Here is a 16,823-nt window from a genome sequence, read left to right on the forward strand (position 1 = left end):
GGGGGTGACTGGGAGACGTCCCTGTTCACTGCCCCGCCAGGAGATGTTCCGGGTTAAGGGGCAAAAACATTTGTGAATGGTGGTCCCCGGCTGATGACCCCGCAGCTAGCATAATGGGCACCGGTGGAGGTGCGGCAGGCCTAGAGCCAGCAGGTGACAACATCTACCTGTTCAAACCAATCGCATTTCTGGAGACAGTGGCTACTATGAATAGAGCAGTTGGAGTCCAGGGAAGACTGGAGGGCAACCAGGGAAGACTGGTGACTGCAGGACAGACTGCACCGGGGGGTGGCAGGCTGGTAACTTTACCCACCAGTTTCCCAAGTGGAAACACCCAAAAAATACTACGAAGACTTCACAGAGAAAACAGCCCGAGGGCCCTCCGAGAGGCGGGATGGAAGAAGGGCCCACCAGGACGGATAACCCGGTAACGACTGCAAGGACGACGACCAACGATACGAAGATTCTTAGGAAGTGCGGGTGCGGATGGGAAAAGGTAACAACTCTCAGGGGACTGCACATCCACATGGGGAAGATGAAGTGTGGAGGCAGGAGCCAGAAGCAACCTTGCTCTGCTAAGGCAGGTCAGACAAGTGGGATCCAAGGCCGGGTCAAAAACCACAGTGCCACCGGGCCCAACGTTGCAGAGGCAGAGGAGGTGGAGATGAGGGATGTGGATGACCCCCAGGAGGTGACTCCTGAAGCACCCTCGAGCAGCCCAAGAGCTGAATCAAGCCAAAAGGCCAAAGGCCTGAGCGTGCCGAGGCGGAAGAGTAGGATCAAGTGGCCAAAGACCAACGAAACAGCAGAATGGAGGAGGCTGGATGACACACTCAGTGAGCTGCTGCAGAAGGCGTTGCGCGGCACAGTGGAGGCCAAGCTTAACCTGGTTGGAGAGATTCTTTATGAAGAGTGTAGCGGCAGGTATGGCGAAGTGACAGCCAAGAAAGCAGGCAAAAGAAGGAAGGGAAGAAGGGAAAAGGAGATTGAAGAATGGTAGCAGACAGAAGGCAGCTTCGTAGACGCTGGAGGAAAGCAGAGGAAGCAGAAAGAGAGGGCCTGAAAGTCCTTTGGGATGACATCAGAAGGAGGCTGGCCAACCTGAGGAGGGCAGAGCGCATCAGGCGGCGAAGGAAGAGGAAGGAAAAAGAGAGGGCAAACTTCTTTAAGAACCCCTTCCGATTTGCACGGGGGCTCCTCGAGGAGAAGACCAGTGGATCGCTTGAAATCTCCAAGGAAGATCTGGAGGACCACATCCATTTTCAATATAGTGATCCTGCGAGGGATGAGCCTCTGGGCCCACCAGGTTATGTGCCAAAGCCAGAAGAACCTTCAGTGCTCTTCGATGCTTCACCTCCCAAGCTCTCTGAGGTCAAGTGGGCAGTGCGGCGGGCAAGATCAGCGTCTGCTCCAGGGCCAAATGGGATACCATACAAGCTGTATAAGAACTGCCCAAGGGTGCTGCAGCTTCTATGGACCCTTATGAGAACAGCTTGGACCAAGCAGACCGTCCCCTCACAGTGGCAGAGAGCAGTGGCAGTTTTCATCCCGAAAGAGCAGAACTCCAAGACCATCGAGCAGTTCAGAAGCATAGCCTTACTGAATGTTGAGGGGAAGATCTTCTTCTCAGTAATGGCGAGAAGAATGACTTCCTACTTGATGGAGAATGGCTACATCGATACCAGCTGCCAGAAAGCCGGGATCCCAGGTTTCCCTGGGTGTGTGGAACATGCCTCCATGATCTGGGAGCAGATTCAGTCTGCCAAAAGGGAAAAGAAAGACCTGCACTTTGTGTGGCTGGATTTAGCAAACGCCTACGGGTCAGTGCCACACAGCCTCATTGCGTTCGCCTTGGACTTCTTTTATATCCCAGAAAGCATCAGGGCCATGGTGAAGAGCTACTTCCAGGACTTGCACATGTGCTTCACAGTGCCAAACTACACCACTGGCTGGCAGCAGCTGGAAGTGGGGATCGCGATGGGATGTTCCATCTCCCCCATCCTCTTCATCACAGCCTTTGAAGTCATCCTGATTGGAGCAAGACAGGTGGTGGGAGGAGCCCGCCTACCCACAGGACGGAAACTCCCCCCAATAAGGAGTTACATGGATGACATCACATGCTTGCTCCAAACGGCCCCATGCACATCCAGACTCATGCGAAGGCTGGATGAGTTGATCGCTTGGGCTAGGATGAAGTTCAAAGCAAGGAAGTCAAGGAGCCTGTCCCTGCGGAAAGGGGTGCGGAACGACAGGGTCACTTTTACCATTGGCGGGGAAAACATTCCACTCATCGCAGATCAGCCCATTTGGAGTCTGGGGAGGCAATATACATCAAGCCTTTCAGACAAGGACATGGGAAAGACCATACTGCAGCAGCTTACAGCAGGCCTGGCTAAAATTGATTCAAGGCAGTTACCCGGAAAGTACAAGGTCTGGTGTTTCAACTTCACACTGTATCCAAGGGTGATGTGGCCGCTGAAGCTGTCCGAAGTGACTTCATCGGCTGTGAGCAAGCTGGAAGCAAAGGCCAACTCATTCATTCGCAAGTGGCTAGGGCTCCCAAGGTGCCAATCATCGGCCAGCCTGTATGGGAACAACACACTCCAGCTTCCCTTGAAGTCGATCACCACAGGGTACAGACAGGAGAAGGCGAGGCTGGTAATGGAGCTGAGGGGCTCTGCAGATGAGACGGTGAGGGACATGGAAGCCCGAGTGGTGACCGGAAGGAAATGGAGGGCCGAAGTGGAGGTACAGAAGGCAGTGGGCAGGCTGCAGCACCAAGAGGTGGTGGGGGCAGAGTCCAGATGGGGCGTGCTGGCCTTGGATGGGGAGACCAGCCTATAATGTGGTCCAGGGCTAGTAGGAAGCAGAGGAAGGACCTTGTGATCTCTGAGGTGACAAAGATGGCTGAGGAAGAGTACAAGGTTAAGGCAGTGGCGCAGGGGCAGCAGGGACGCTGGACAACGTGGGAGGGGGTGGGTCGGGAGGTGAGCTGGGCAGACTTTTGGAAACTGCCACAGGCCCGACTCAGTTTCCTCCTCAGGGCAACCTATGATACTCTGCCCTCCCCCCGAAACCTCCAGCAGTGGCTGGGCACCGAGCAGGCCTGCGACCTCTGTGGGACCATCAGTGCTCTCTCAGGGCAGGTACAGATGGCGGCACGATCAGGTGTTGAGGAAAGTGGCAGAGGTGGTAGAGAGGAAAAGGCAAGAGGCGAGCAATGGGAGCCAGCCGGGCATACAACAGTGGACCCAGTTTCTTAGGGAAAGGGAGGTGGGGGAAATTGCAAGTAGGAGACCAGCATCCATCCTCCTGTTGCCAGGCATGGTTTGGAAAATGGAGGTGGACTTGGGCAGGCAGCTCCACTTCCCAGGAGAGATCTGCAGCACCACACTAAGGCACGATACGGTGCTGTGGACCAAGGCGGAGAGGTCTGTGCTACTGGTAGAGCTGACCGTGCCATGGAAGGAGGGGATGGAGGGAGCCCATGAGAGGAAGAGGGCGAAGTATACCGACCTAGTAGCAGAATGCAGGGAGAATGGTTGGAACACACGACTCTTCCCAGTGGAAGTGGGCACCAGGGGATTTGTGGGAAGCTCAACAACTCGCCTACTTAAAGAGCTAGGGCTGAGGGGCAAGGAGCTACACAAAGCCACCAAGGAGCTGGCTGAGGAGGCAGAGAAGGCAAGTTTCTGGCTTTGGCTAAGGAGGCGGGACAAGGCGTGGGGAGTGAGCAACTCCTGAGAAAGGCTAGCTGCGGGGGGTGACTGGGAGACGTCCCTGTTCACTGCCCCACCACCAGGAGATGTTCCGGGTTAAGGGGCGAAACATTTGTGAATGGTGGTCCCCGGCTGATGACCCCGCAGCTAGCATAATGGGCACCGGTGGAGGTGCGGCAGGCCTAGAGCCAGCAGGTGACAAAATCTACCTGTTCAAACCAATCACAAAAATGGGTAAATAACAAAAAGCGACTTCACAAAAGCGGAAGTGAATTTAGGGGATAGTGCAAGTGAGAGAGAGAATGCAGCAGCGACAGGTATGGCTCGGCGCTCTGGCAGTGTTCCTTCAAGGAACGGACTCACGGAGGAAATGGTGTGAGCAGCAGTGATTCCCAGGAGCATAGGGAAAACAGCAAGGACCAGAGGCTTCCAATGACGCAGGAGACGTGGCGACCTGGAGTGAGGAGAGACGGGTAAGTATCCAGCAAGGAGGTAAGTTTAAAGGGACAATTCAAGAGCATGACGTTACCAACTAAACTGAGAGAACGATCTGACACCGGTGAAGGCGAATGGCTCCGCTTATAAGTCCTCCTGATTACAGACGAGGAGCAGGTGAGGTGGGGCCGCGCAGGTGTAGACAATCACCGGTGTCTTAAGTGAAAGTAGTTCAACCACGCCCCCTGCAGAGAGAGAGGAAGGGAGAGCACAAAGCAACAGCAGCAGCAGCAGCAGACAAAACAATAATACTAATAATAAATAATGGAATGTGCGGGTGAGAACGTGACAGTACCGCCCCCTCAAGGAGCGCATCCTGGCGCTATGCCAGGCTTGTCTGGATGGGCCCGGTGGAAGTCCCTCAGTAGGTCCTTGTCCAGGATGAAGTGACGAGGGACCCATGACCTCTCCTCTGGACCATACCCCTCCCAGTCGACCAAGTATTGGTGGCCCCTGCCCCGCCGACGAGAGTCCAGGATACGTCTGGCTGTGTAGGCTTCTCCCCCGTCGATGAACCTGGGTGGAGGAGGAGGGTTGGAGGGAGGGACCAGCTCGGACTCCACCATGGGTTTGAGAAGTTAGACGTGGAAGGTCGGGTGTATCTTGAGGGAACTGGGGAGCTTCAGGCGGACAGACGACTGGTTGATGATGCGGTCGATGGGGAAGGGACCGATGAAGCGGGGGGCCAACTTCCGGGATTCGACCTGGAGGGGCAGGTCCTTGGAGGAGAGCCAGACCTTCTGGCCAGGTTGATAGTCTGGAGCAGGTGTACGGTGGCGATTCGCTTGCTTCTGAGACTGAAGGGAAGATCGTTCAAGGGCCGCCCGAACCTGTCTCCAGACAGCTTGGCAGCGACGAAGGTTGGCCTGGACGGAGGGGACGGCGATCTCTTCCTCCTGGAACTCGAAGAGGGGGGGTTGGTATCCGAGTGACGCCATGAAGGGGGAGATGCCTGTTTATGCAGAAGTGAGGGAGTTGTGGGCGTATTCAACCCAGGGCAGCATGGAGCTCCAGGAGGCTGGATGGCGAGCAGCAACGCAGCGAAGAGCGCTCTCCATGCTCTGGTTAGCACGTTCCGTCTGGCCGTTTGATTGAGGGTGGTAACCGGAGGAGAGGCTGACGGATGCGCCCAGAGCAGAGCAGAATGCTTTCCACACCTGGGATGTGAATTGGGGACCACGGTCAGAAACAATGTCAATGGGGAAACCGTGGAGGCGAAAAACATGGTTTACCAGCAGGTCTCCGGTCTTGGTGGAGGTAGGCAGTTTCGGGAGGGGGATGTAATGCACCGCCTTGGAGAAACGGTCCACCACTGTTAGGACCGTAGTGTTGAGGCAGGAGGGTGGCAGGCCGGTAACGAAGTCCATGGCGATATGTGACCAGGGGCGACGAGGGATAGAAAGGGGGTTGAGGAGTCCCGCCGGTGGCTTGTTGGTAGTCTTCCCCCGGGCACATGTGGGACAGGCGGAGATGAAGGTGGAAGTATCTTGTAGCATGGATGGCCACCAGAATCGTTGTCGGAGAAACCGGAGGGTGCGGGTTGTTCCGGGATGACAGGTGAGTTTGTTGTTATGTGCCCACTGCAGGACCTCCGAACTCGCCAAGTTGGGAACAAACAGCCGATTTGGGGGCCCATTCCCAGGGTCAGGTTCCTCCAGTTGAGCTCGTCGAACCGCTTCCTCCACAGGCCAAGATGCTGCTCCAAGGATGCAGGAGGGAGGCACAATAGGGTCGGATGAAGTGGTGGGCGGATCAGGTGAGAATTGTTGTGATAAGGCGTCGTGTTTGATGTTCCGGGAACCAGGACGGAAGGTGAGGGTGAAGGTGAAGCGGCCCAGGAAAAGGGCCCAGCGTGCTTGTCGAGAGTTGAGTCTCTTGGCGTTACGGAGATAAGAGAGGTTTTTGTGGTCAGTCCAGACAATGAACGGATGAGAAGCCCCCTCCAGCCAGTGCCTCCACTCCTGTAAGGCCATGATGACGGCCAGCAGTTTGCGGTTGCCCACGTCGTAGTTGGCCTCAGCAGGAGACAGTCGACGGCTGAAGAAGGCGCAGGGGTGTAATTTCTGGTCACATGAGTAATGTTGAGAGAGGACCGCCCCTACTCCCGTGTTGGAGGCGTCCACCTCCACAATGAACTGAAGACTGGGGTCAGGATGGGAGAGGATGGGGGCGAACAGTTCTTTGAGGAGGTTGAAGGCTTTATTGGCATCGTCGGACCAGGAAAAAGTTTGTAGAGGGGAGGTGAGTCGAGTGAGAGGTTCCGCCACCTTGCTATAATTACGGATGAAACGTCTGTAAAAGTTGGCGAACCCCAGGAAACGTTGAAGTTGCTTCCTCGTGGAAGGTGTGGGCCAGTCAGAACGTGATATTATACATCTGGAGCTGCTTCTTTTTTCATCATTTACTCCTCCCTCTTGGCAATATCTTCCAAAAATAATTTCACTGCTATAGGGATCACACCCAGCTCTACATTTCCAGCAAACCCAGCTCCAGCCTCCCACCCTTCCTACCTCTCCAATTGTCTCAATGACCTAAATTCCTGGTTCTCTTCCAATTTTCTCAAACTGAACATTGATTAAACCCAATTCCCCATCATTGGTACCAAATCAAAATTATCCAAAGCTAACATTTTTTTCAATCACAATCGACAACTACCCCTTTCCCAAACTTTAAATTGGCTGGGTGTCATCCTGGACAGCCCTCTATCTTTTCAATCCCACATCAATAACATCACTTGGTCCACATATATTCACCGATGCAACATTAACCATTAACCAACCACCTCTTTCTGTGAATGACATTTCTACCATGGACATGCAAATGCACACAAATAGTGACAATCTGCAGACAAGGAACACAGAAATGATGGCCCTCAAAGAATAGAATAACTCTGATGTTTCTCCACACAGCCTCCTCGGTCAGTGTGCAGTGAGAGCTGTCCTCCAGGTACCCGCACGGTCAGAAAGAAGGGGGAACCAGAGTGTTGTTTTGACTGTGTCCTTTGTTCTGAGGGAAAGATCAGCAATACAACTGGTGAGTGTAAACTTTTAAACACCGCAGTTCAGAGATGTTATATAAACATGTATCTCATCACCCTCTTTTCTCAGACTCCATGGAGTGCACCAGTTGTCCAGAAGATTTCTGGTCCAGCCCCCAGCGTGACCACTGTGTTCATAAGAAAACAGAGTTCCTCTCCTACCATGAGCCTCTGGGTATCTGCTTGACAACCACCTCACTGTTGGGCACATGTGTCTGTGGTGTTGTTCTGGGCATCTTCATCCATCATCACAGCACACCTATAGTTCGTGCCAACAATTCAGAACTCAGTTTTCTTCTCTTGGTGTCGCTTAAGTTCTGTTTCCTCTGCTCGTTGCTCTTCATTGGACGACCCAGATTATGGACGTGTCAACTAAGACATGCAGCATTTGGCATCAGCTTTGTGCTTTGTATCTCATGTATCCTGGTCAAAACCATGGTGGTTCTGGCTGTGTTCAGGGCCTCCAAACCAGGAGGTGAGTCCAGTCTGAAGTGGTTTGGTGCTGTGCAGCAGAGAGGGACAGTTCTGGTTCTGACTTCTGTTCAAGCAGCAATCTGCACTGTCTGGCTTGTCTCTGCTTCACCAGTGCCTCATAAAAACACCCAGTATCACAGTGACAAGATAGTCTATGAGTGTGCAGTTGGGTCCACAGTTGGTTTTGCAGTTTTACTTGGTTATATTGGTTTACTGGCTGTCCTCAGTTGTGTGTTAGCTTTTCTAGGAAGGAATCTTCCAGACAGTTTCAATGAGGCCAAACTCATCACTTTCAGCATGTTGATCTTCTGTGCAGTGTGGGTGGCCTTTGTCCCTGCTTACATCAGCTCACCAGGCAAATATGCAGATGCAGTGGAGGTTTTTGCCATCCTGGCCTCCAGTTTTGGCCTCTTGGTGGCGCTGTTTGGACCCAAATGTTATATAATCCTGTTCAGACCAGAGAGAAACACAAAGAAGGCCATCATAGGTCGAGATACAGAGTCATAAAAACTACCTATGACAAAAGTAATCCATATTATTTTTATCATACATAAACACAGATACAGAAAAATTTGTGGAGAAAGACGAAATGCACAACATAGTTCATGCATTTAATAAGACATGTTCTTGGTTTGAGTTCTGAGGCCTCATGCAAGTTTTTCTATCATTCTGTAAATAAAGTAATTTTTCTCATTCATCCGTTTTTTGCCAGTCCAGTTTAACATGTAAAATAGTAGAACTCCAGATAAAACTAAAAATGTTTCTTTATTTAAATGTAGAAAATCTAAGAATTTGTACTACAATGTATTTCTTGTACAACTGAAGTGTACTCCAGTTGAGGACCAATGATGAAACACCAAAGTCAACATTTGGGGAATCTACCTGGAGTATTAAACAATATATAATATGACATATAATTATCAATAAATTGCCTACAGTACCGTGCCTCACACGAGCCACTATTATGTTCTGGAAACCAATGTGATTGGTCATGAATTTTTAATATTAGTAATTCATTAATTAATTATGGAATAATTAATTATTAAAAAATTGAGTCAACCTCTGGACACCGCTCCTCAAATAGAGAACATGTTGAAGATGTTGTGACTGTTAGAGAACTAACATTCACAACATCTAGCTACGCTAATGCTAATCGAAAAGTAGTAGCATGCTAATGCAAAACAAATATGTGCTCGGTGTTTAACTATCTCATTCCGTCATTTATTTGACCTCCACGGTCATATAACCCCAACTATGCCCTACTACAACCGGCCGGTGGCTGTCACTCACCTGCGCACCTCCGTCTCTCCCTCCGCCGTGATCTCCATGACCTCCGGGAGGAACAGGGATTTGCACAATGCTGCCATCTTCCTGGTGTTTTGTCCCGCTCTTTTCGTCACTTTGGAACGGCGGAGTTTAAATACAGAAGCAGAGCTGCTCAGAAAAGTGTCGCTCGGACCTCCAGTCCTCTTCCGCCCTGCCTGTGTGAGGCGTGAATCAAAACAGTAACATTGTGCGCACAGCTGCTGCAGATAAGCTGGTGCCTGTCTGGAGTAGCGTGATAAATCAGCGATGCACACCATCGGGTCATGCTCAACCCATATCCAAAGTTTTAGGGCGATCTGACAAACGGTCAGCGAGATAGGCCTGTCACAGAAACACACACACAGACGCAACTTGCTTTATAGATAGATTCCTTTCAACCTAAAGGTTTTCCATTGTGTGTATTGTAACAGCCAGAGTTAGGCTGCAATGATCACCTTCTTTTGTTGTGTTGTGTCGTGCAGTAGAATGTACTATACATATATACATATATATATATACATATGTATACATGTATATACACATATATACACATATATCTCCAATAATGTATGGGTTATGGGACATATGGGCATGACATACATATGGGTATGACACATGACGTTGCTGAGGACCTGCCCCTACAGCTTGTTATTCTGCCCTGATTGTTAATGTGCAAGCATAAACATTATCATAAGTTAATAAAAGATGATGCCGTAACAGGACTGAACTCAGTAAAGAGATGAACCAGAGCAAAGTCATGAGGGCATTTTTAGATAACAAGTTTCTCTTACTAATGCTGTACTGCTGCTTATTCTCTGCGGTGTCCTCCTCTCTTTATTCCTCCTCTTGTCAGTTACAGGGACAATTTAATCTAAATGGAATGCACAAACCTGGAGATGTGATTCTAGGTGGGATTTTTACATTGAACTTATTTTCTGTTGATCCTGACCTGACTTTTACCTCAGAGCCACAGCTGCCTCCCTGCTATGGGTGAGTCTGACAGGGAAACAGTGAAATCAGATGTATTTATCTCATCTTTTTAGTAATGTGAACTGATTACATAATGTCTGACATGTTTTAGCAATGCAGTCTGATTGGGGGTGTTGAAGATATTGTTTTCAGTATCTACAGATATTAAATATGTAGCGTTGCACTTTGTAAGGTTTTTCAAAAAATAACTCTTATTTTTCTGTTAGTTTTTATGTTATAGGATTCAGACAGGCTCAGACCATGTCCTTTGCTATTGATGAGATCAACAGAAACTCAAACCTGCTGCCTAATGTGACTCTGGGATACAGTCTGTATGATAACTGCGTCCAACTAGGAATTGGATTTCGTGCAGCACTGACCTTAGTCAGTGGTCAAGAAGAGCAAGTTACATTAGAGGAGAACTGTGTAGGAACTCCTCCAGTCCTAGGGATTTTGGGTGATACTACCTCTTCAAATTCTATAGCCATTTCTGCAGTCTTAGGTTTGTACCGAATGCCTCTGGTAAGTATTAAAGTCCTTCTCCTGAATGATTATTGTCATTGCAAAATAAATTTAAATATAATTGCATTCATTTTATTAAATGCATGAAATTAAGACTTGATCAATTTACCTGCAATGTTTCAAGAAAAAAAGGAAACACTTTTTTTTTTAGAATATGTGGTCTGCTCTCTTTGCAGGTGAGTTATTATGCCACATGTTCCTGCTTGAGTGATCGACAAAAGTTTCCATCTTTCTTTAGGACGATCCCAAGTGATGCTTTTCAGGTGAAAAAGAAAAGAAAAAAATTGTTGTGTGGTGACAGATATACAACAAAAACAGTGATTATGAGTCTTTGATGAACCTGTTTAGCAGGGTTTCTAGTAAAGATGATTCCAGCCTGTGCACTAATCCCTCTGCTCTGTGTCCACATAGGTGAATGCTATGATTCAGATTCTAAAACACTTTGGTTGGACTTGGGCAGGTCTGATCATCAGTGATGATGATTATGGAGTCCACGCTGCCCGATCCTTTCACTCTGATCTGGGTCCAGCTGGTGGAGGTTGTCTGGCTTACACAGAGATTTTGCCCTGGGGTGATGACCCTGCTGAAGTGAGGAGAATAGTGGATGTGATGAGGAAATCAACAGCTCGAGTGGTGATTGTGTTTGCACATCAGAGTCGCACAATTAACTTCATGAAAGAGGTTAGTCATTAAAGATATGTGTTGTAACAACAGATGTCGTGAATGTTTCACCTCTAAATAGTTAAAGCTGTTCGGATGGTTTTAGATTAAGATTTTCTTTTACCTGGAAAAATTCAAATTTGACTGTAATACAACACAGGTTTGTGAAAGACATCAACTGTGGAAACTACATTTTACTTGTTAAAATACAATGTACAGGTGGTGAGGCAGAATGTGACAGGCATGCAGTGGCTTGGCAGTGAAGTCTGGCAATCAATCGATGTGTTCCAGACTCCTCACTTCACGCCGTACGTGAGTGGAACACTGGGCATCACCATCCGTCGAGGAGAAATACCAGGACTCAGAGACTTCCTGTTACAAATACGTCCTGAACTACATCACAACAACACAGATGGAAACAGCATGGTGAGAGTTATATAATATACTGTACTACAATAATATACTGACAATATACTGGCATTAATTTAAAGTTGACATTTCAGGTGAATCAGTTTTGGGAACACACATTTCAGTGTAGATTTGCACCACCTCCAGCAGGTTGGGTGGAAGCTGGAGGAGAATTATGCACTGGACAGGAAGTTCTAGAGAATGTGGAGAGTGAGTTCTTGGATGTCTCAAACCTCAGGCCAGAGTATAATGTGTATAAGGCTGTGTACGCTCTGGCATATGCTCTTGATGACATGCTGCAGTGTGAGCCAGGGAGAGGACCATTCAGCAACAACACCTGTGCTTATTTACAAAGACTTGAGCCATGGCAGGTGAGATATCAGTTTACACTCAACTCTAGAATTCTCTAAATCTTAATCCTTTGAATTAGTTTTTAGATTCAAGGAAATATCAAGAGTTAAGAGATGAATACATTCAAATCATGGTACTAAATGTCCCTATATCGCGAGGTGTTTGTGGAGAGAGTAAGTACAGAGTCATTTTATAATGGGGATGTGACTTCAAAGACAATGTTTCAAGGGAAATTATGAAGATAAAAAAATCTATTTTTTAAGTTGTTGGTACTGCTGTTTTCACAAATACCATTATATTAAGTGTGTCATATCACTTAAATGTCTTCATTTTCATGGCTCACCACCATTGACAGCTGTGGATGGAGGCATTGTTATATAAGTTATCAGTCAGTCTGGAAGAGCATCTGTCTTTCCCATTCTTGTAAACATGATCTCTTTGGGGAATACTGTTGAATTTGGCACAAATGCTAATTGTAGTTTTCTTTCTGGTCTTCTTTCTGTGTGTAATTCTAATATCCACAGCTTGTTCATTACTTGGAAAAAGTCAACTTCACCACAATATTTGGCGACCGAGTGTCATTTGATGAAAATGGTGATGCCTTACCTGTATATGACATCATGAACTGGGTGTGGCTCCCTGATGGAAGAACTAAAGTTCAGAGAGTGGGTGACGTTAAGAGGTCAGCCTTCAAAGGCGAAGAACTCACACTGGATGAAGACAAAATCTTCTGGAACTTTGAATCCAAACAGGTTACTTATTAGTTTCTTGTATCCCCATCTTTTTTACCCACATATTAGCCAAGATCTGTACTTTTCCTCTGTGAATTTGCAAAGATTCACTATAGTGTATCTGATGTGAATATTTTCACCCACCCATATTGTCGGTGAATGTATGCGTTCAACCCTACATTTTGCACATAGTGCATGTTCCACGTGGAAAAGCACTTTTCATTACAGTATCCATACGGTTATGTGAGGTTTGTCAGTACCCACAACTCACTCCAACCCTCACTCAAAGAATGCAACGACATACAAAATACAGGGGGGTGAAATTGCTGATACTGAAATGAAATGTGGACTGAAGCATATGTCTCTTATTTGAGGGCTGAAACATTCTTAAAACATTACAAACCTTGACAAATATGTCAGGAATAGTGAACATGTACATTGAAGAGTATGTTATTGAAGACATCTAGAGGGCCAACTAACATTCATTGTCACAGCGTCACCTACTTCTTCGTCCTCTTTCGGCTTCTCCCTTTAGGGGTTGCCACAGCAATCATCTACCTCCATCTTGCCCTATCCCTTTGCTTGTGTCCTTTTCTGTTACACCTACTGTCCTCATGTCAATGGACCTACTATGTGCAGCTCCATCCTCAAACTCCCTTCTACAATATAATCACTATCCCTTCTCTGCACATGACCAAACCATCTCAATCAAAACATTCAGCCTTAGCTGTCCCTCAAATATGCTTATCTCTCATATCATCGAAAATCTGTCTGTAACTCTTTGTGATATTTTTTTGATGAAAATACACAAAAGATTCATAAGAATCTGGGCTCAAATTCCCCCTTCAGCTCTAATGTTCATGCATCTTCTCTGTTCCCATGTTCCAGCATCCCACTTCCTCAGAAATCTTAGATCACTTCTACAAATTAAACATCAAATTAAATTATACATCTGGAGCTGCTTCTTTTCATCATTTACTCAGGGGTTGCCACAGCAATCATCTACCTCCATCTTGTCCTATCCCTTCGCTTGTGTCCTTTTCTGTTACACCTACTGTCCTCAGAAATCTTAGATCACTTCTACAAATTAAACATCAAATTAAATTATATGTTAGGAATTGAAGGCGGAGGACCTGAAAGCAGACGGAGACGTAGGTATAATTATAAACAATAATATTTATTTACAAAAACGGGTAAATAACAAAAAGCGACTTCACAAAAGCGGAAGTGAATTTAGGGGATAGTGCAAGTGAGAGAGAGAATGCAGCAGCGACAGGTATGGCTCGGCGCCCTGGCAGTGTTCCTTCAAGGAACGGACTCACGGAGGCAATGGTGTGAGCAGCAGTGATTCCCAGGAGCATAGGGAAAACAGCAAGGACCAGAGGCTTCCAATGACGGAGACGTGGCGACCTGGAGTGAGGAGAGACGGGTAAGTATCCAGCAAGGAGGTAAGTTTAAAGGGACAATTCAAGAGCATGACGTTACCAACTAAACTGAGAGAACGATCTGACACCGGTGAAGGGGAATGGCTCCGCTTATAAGTCCTCCTGATTGCAGACGAGGAGCAGGTGAGGTGGGGCCGCGCAGGTGTAGACAATCACCGGTGTCTTAAGTGAAAGTAGGTCAACCACACCCCCTGCAGAGAGAGAGGAAGGGAGAGCACAGAGCAGCACCAGCAGCAGCAGCAGACAAAACAATAATACTAATAATAAATAATGGAAGGTGCGGGTGAGAATTTGACAGTACCTCCCCCTCAAGGAGTGCCTCCTGGCGCTTTGCCAGGCTTGTCTGGATGGGCCCGGTGGAAGTCCCTCAGTAGGTTCTTGTCCAGGATGAAGTGACGAGGGACCCATGACCTCTCCTCTGGACCATACCCCTCCCAGTCGACCAAGTATTGGTGGCCCCTGCCCTGCCGACGAGAGTCCAGGATACGTCTGGCTGTGTAGGCTTCTCCCCCGTCGATGAACCTGGGTGGAGGAGGAGGGTTGGAGGGAGGGACCAGCTCGGACTCCACCACGGGTTTGAGAAGTGAGACGTGGAAGGTCGGGTGTATCTTGAGGGAACTGGGGAGCTTCAGGCGGACAGACGACTGGTTGATGATGCGGTCGATGGGGAAGGGACCGATGAAGCGGGGGTCAACTTCCGGGATTCGACCTGGAGGGGCAGGTCCTTGGAGGAGAGCCAGACCTTCTGGCCAGGTTGATAGTCTGGAGCAGGTGTACGGTGGCGATTCGCTTGCTTCTGAGACTGAAGGGAAGATCGTTCAAGGGCCGCCCGAACCTGTCTCCAGACAGCTTGGCAGCGACGAAGGTTGGCCTGGACGGAGGGGACGGCGATCTCTTCCTCCTGGAACTCGAAGAGCGGGGGGTTGGTATCCGAGTGACGCCATGAAGGGGGAGATGCCTGTTGATGCAGAAGTGAGGGAGTTGTGGGCGTATTCAACCCAGGGCAGCATGGAGCTCCAGGAGGCTGGATGGCGAGCAGCAACGCAGCGATGAGCGCTCTCCATGCTCTGGTTAGCACGTTCCGTCTGGCCGTTTGATTGAGGGTGGTAACCGGAGGCTGACGGATGCGCCCAGAGCAGAGCAGAATGCTTTCCACACCTGGGATGTGAATTGGGGACCACGGTCAGAAACAATGTCAATGGGGAAACCGTGGAGGCAAAAAACGTGGTTTACCAGCAGGTCTCCGGTCTCGGTGGCGGTAGGCAGTTTCAGAGGGGGATGTAATGCACCCCCTTGGAGAAACGGTCCACCACCGTTAGGACCGTAGTGTTGAGGCAGGAGGGTGGCAGGCCGGTAACGAAGTCCACGGCGATATGTGACCAGGGGCAACGAGGGATAGAAAGGGGGAGTCCCGCCGGTGGCTTGTTGGTAGTCTTCCCCCGGGCACATGTGGGACAGGCAGAGATTAAGGTGGAAATATCTTGTAGCATGGATGGCCACCAGAATCATTGTCGGAGGAACCGGAGAGTGCGGGTTGTTCCGGGATGACAGGTGAGTTTGTTGTTATGTTCCCACTGCAGGACCTCCGAACGCGCCGAGTTGGGAACAAACCGCCGATTTGGGGGCCCATTCCCAGGGTCAGGTTCCTCCAGTTGAGCTTGTCGAACCGCTTCCTCCACAGGCCAAGATGCTGCTCCAAGGATGCAGGAGGGAGGCACAATAGGGTCGGATGAAGTGGTGGGCAGATCAGGTGAGAATTGTTGTGATAAGGCGTCGTGTTTGATGTTCCGGGAACCAGGACGGAAGGTGAGGGTGAAGGTGAAGCGGCCCAGGAAAAGGGCCCAGCGTGCTTGTCGAGAGTTGAGTCTCTTGGCGTTACGGAGATAAGAGAGGTTTTTGTGGTCAGTCCAGACAATGAACGGATGAGAAGCCCCCTCCAGCCAGTGCCTCCACTCCTGTAAGGCCATGATGACGGCCAGCAGTTTGCGGTTGCCCACGTCGTAGTTGGCCTCAGCAGGAGACAGTCGACGGCTGAAGAAGGCGCAGGGGTGTAATTTCTGGTCACATGAGGAATGTTGAGAGAGGACCGCCCCTACTCCCGTGTCGGAGGCGTCCACCTCCACAATGAACTGAAGACTGGGGTCAGGGTGGGAGAGGATGGGGGCGAACAGTTCTTTGAGGAGGTTGAAGGCTTTATTGGCATCGTCGGACCAGGAAAAAGTTTGTAGAGGGGAGGTGAGTCGAGTTAGAGGTTCCGCCACCTTGCTATAATTACGGATGAAACGTCTGTAAAAGTTGGCGAACCCCAGGAAACGTTGCAGTTGCTTCCTCGTGGAAGGTGTGGGCCAGTCAGAACGTGACATTATACATCTGGAGCTGCTTCTTTTTTCATCATTTACTCCTCCCTCTTGGCAATATCTTCCAAAAATAATTTCACTGCTATAGGGATCACACCCAGCTCTACATTTCCAGCAAACCCAGCTCCAGCCTCCCACCCTTCCTCCCTCTCCAATTGTCTCAATGACCTAAATTCCTGGTTCTCTTCCAATTTTCTCAAACTGAACATTGATTAAACCCAATTCCCCATCATTGGTACCAAATCAAAATTATCCAAAGCTAACATTTTTTTCAATCACAATCGACAACTACCCCTTCCCCAAACTTTAAATTGGCTGGGTGTCATCCTGGACAGCCCTCTATCTTTTCA

The 16,823-nt window shown here is 48.9% G+C and overlaps 1 protein-coding gene across 1 annotated transcript; it reads left to right on the forward strand.

Annotated features, from left to right (window-relative positions):
* Positions 1 to 7,326: 7,326 nt before the first annotated feature.
* LOC310931140 (vomeronasal type-2 receptor 26-like) lies at positions 7,327 to 8,232 on the forward strand (the record flags this gene model as incomplete). Its single annotated transcript, XM_083894250.1, has 1 exon — positions 7,327 to 8,232. One exon carries the CDS (start codon positions 7,327 to 7,329, stop codon positions 8,230 to 8,232), a length of 906 nt encoding a protein of 301 aa, XP_083750376.1.
* Between the last annotated feature and the right edge of the window lie 8,591 nt (positions 8,233 to 16,823).

The sequence above is a fragment of the Microchirus variegatus genome (genome assembly GCF_963457635.1).
Source record: "Microchirus variegatus genome assembly, chromosome: 8".
NCBI classification, from domain to species: Eukaryota; Metazoa; Chordata; class Actinopteri; order Pleuronectiformes; family Soleidae; genus Microchirus; species Microchirus variegatus.